Source organism: Colobus angolensis, unplaced genomic scaffold (genome assembly GCF_000951035.1).
Source record: "Colobus angolensis palliatus isolate OR3802 unplaced genomic scaffold, Cang.pa_1.0 Scaffold293, whole genome shotgun sequence".
Lineage (NCBI taxonomy): Eukaryota > Metazoa > Chordata > Mammalia > Primates > Cercopithecidae > Colobus > Colobus angolensis.
Genome location: NW_012116188.1, coordinates 2,633,233 through 2,636,007, shown reverse-complemented (window position 1 = coordinate 2,636,007; position 2,775 = coordinate 2,633,233). Strand labels below are relative to the sequence as shown.

The 2,775-nt window shown below is 37.1% G+C and overlaps 1 protein-coding gene across 1 annotated transcript in view; it reads right to left on the bottom strand.

The window, feature by feature from the left end:
• Nucleotides 1–582: 582 nt before the first annotated feature.
• YME1L1 (YME1-like 1 ATPase) overlaps nt 583–2,775 on the bottom strand; it is a 45,785-nt gene continuing 43,592 nt past the window's right edge. The window contains 1 exon segment of the mRNA XM_011949243.1: nt 583–2,275. Coding sequence (XP_011804633.1) covers nt 2,132–2,275 — 144 coding nt within the window. The 3' untranslated portion in view covers nt 583–2,131.

Sequence of the window (2,775 nt, the reverse complement as noted above, 5' to 3'; positions counted from 1 at the left end):
GAGTGGTCCACTAGAATGGCCATAAAAATAAAGGCAGACTATAAGCAGTGCAAAAGATGTGGAGAAACTATAACCCTCCTACATTGCTAGTTAGAACATAAAATTACAGTCACTTTGAAAATGATTCTTAAGTTTCTTAAAAAATTAATCCACACACTTGTATGACAATGTTTTTGGGTGATGGAAATATTCTAAAACCTGATTGTGGTGATGATTACACACACAACATCTTTCAAGTGTACATTTACAATGAATTTTATCATATGTAAATTATACCTCAACAAATATGTAAAAAAATTTAAGACAGATAAGACTTTAACAATATTTTATACGTGTATGTATGTACATACAGAGAGGGAGACAGAACAGGTTTGGGGCAATAAAAAAAGGGCAAAATGAAAACAATTGGTAAATCTGGATGCAGCATATATGAGAGATCCATGTATTATGCTGACAACATTTCTGTCAGTTTGAAACTACATTAAGATTTAAGATCATCAACCAAAAGGTCAAGAATATAATGTAACAAGCTTCCTGAAACAATATCCATCTTTTTTCAATGAAGACCATATGCAGCTTAAGTTATTAGGAAATTGTAGATAATTTTAATAAAGTCATCGTCAAGAATATAATCTGGTTGTAATACCAATACAATGTGCTCTAAAATAATTTTTCTATTGAGTTAAATATTCATCTGTAAATCCTATAACAACATGTTCATATTCACAAAATCTAGATGAAAAGTAAACACGACTTGGCATTTCTGACGCAGGGCACAGGGTAACACAAAGTTCGCTTTGGAAGGGATTGAGATTTCTTTAATTTTGCTTTTGAAACCAAGCATAATTACAGTAAAAATGAGGGACATTATTCAGAATGAGGTTTGTTATGTATTTATTTAACAAAATACTGCTTCTCTGAAGTACATTTCATTAGGGAGAGTGACAGTAATGCTTAAAAAAAGAACATGAAAATGCACACTGCATTTCTAAAAGGTTATAATCGTTTATCTATTGATTTATTTTTTGAGAGGGAGTCTCACTCTGTCACCCAGGCTGGAGTGCAGTGGCTCTTGTGATCTTGGCTCACTGCAACCTCCACCTCCCAGGTTCAAGCAATTCTCATGCCTCAGCCTCTCAAGTAGCTGGGATTCCAGGCATGCACCACCACACCTGGCTACTTTTTTAATATTTAAAGTTATTTAAATTTTTTTTTTTTTTGAGACAGAGTCTTCCTCTGTTGCCCAGGCTGGAGTGTAGTGGCACGATCTCGGCTCACTGCAACCTCCACCTCCCAGGCTCAAGCAATTCTCCTGCCTCAGCCCCCAGAGTAGCCGGGATTATAAGCACCTGTCACCGTGCCCAGCTAATTTTTGCATTTTTTAGTAGAGATGGGGTTTCACCATGTTGGCCAGGCTGGTCTCTAACTCTTGACCTCAGGTGATTTGCCCACCTTGGCCTCCGAAAGTGCTGGGATTACAGGCATGAGCAACCGCGCCCAGCCCTTTTTTTTTTTGTATTCTGGTAGAGACGGTGTTTCACCACATTGGCCAGGCTGGTCTCGAACTCCTGGCCTGAAGTGATTCACCCACCTCAGCCTCCCAAAGTGCTGGGATTACACAGGTGTGAGCCACTGCACCATGCCAAAAGGCTACATGCCTGGCTCTGTGTTTCCGAGACTGCTTTTGATCCCAACTTCTCTACATTTAGATTAAAAAACATTTTATTCATGGTCAATTTAGAACATAATTACTGCATCTTAATTAAGTTTCCACTGATGTATATAGAAGGCTAAAGGCACAATTTTTATCACATCTAGTAGAGTAACCAAACATAAAATCATTGGTTACTTTCAACTTAATAACTCATTGACATTCCTCAAACGAGCTGTTTTAAATCCTGATAGTTCTTTATTTTTTCAAAATATATTTGCCATGGGATGCTAATTTGCATTAGGTGTCATAATGAGAATAACCAAAACTGGATAAATGTGACAAATGATTGACAAAGCATTTCACACCCTTCAATTACACCACGTCAAGAATGAGGGGATAGTGTTGCAAAAGTAGACTACTGCAATGCTACTTATATTCTTGCAATAAAACCAGCAAGCATCCATATCAAGAGAGTTATCATCTCACTTCCAACTTTTTTCCCTCAAGAACAATTTGAATCTCTTTGGCATCCAAAGTCTCATAGGTCAATAAAGCTTCTGCAAGATTCTTATGCTCCTTTGCGTGAGTTTTCAAGATATGTTTTGCTCGTTCATATGAGTCCTAAATAGAAAAGGAGATACGTAAGCAGCAGTAAATGCAGGGATGCAAAAACCAGTCAATGGGAAAAGAAAAACTTTATGTACCCTAAAAAATATGAAATCTGTTTATATTTATAAAATCATGTAAAATCTTGATTCTACAGTAGAGATAATTTGTGCATTATAACATAAATAGTAAGGAAAAGAGAATAAACACCTGAGAAGGCAGAGACCACCTCTTCTATAACACTCTCTAAACCTTTCCATCATACAAACTTTCTGTATCCTTAAGTACTCTAAAGCATTCCCTCTACCTCCTTGATATAATCAAACCCATGGTCCCTCCTGTGGAGACTACATTCCCTAAGCCCTCTCAAGTGCTATTTGTTCACGTTTACCCTAGATAATTCAAAGTAGAGAGCTGAGCTCTTTGTTCTAGTCACCTCTTTCAGACCATTACTAACCTACCCTCTTATATAATGCACTCTTCCTATTCTGTTAAGTCCAGGCTGTTTGACTATG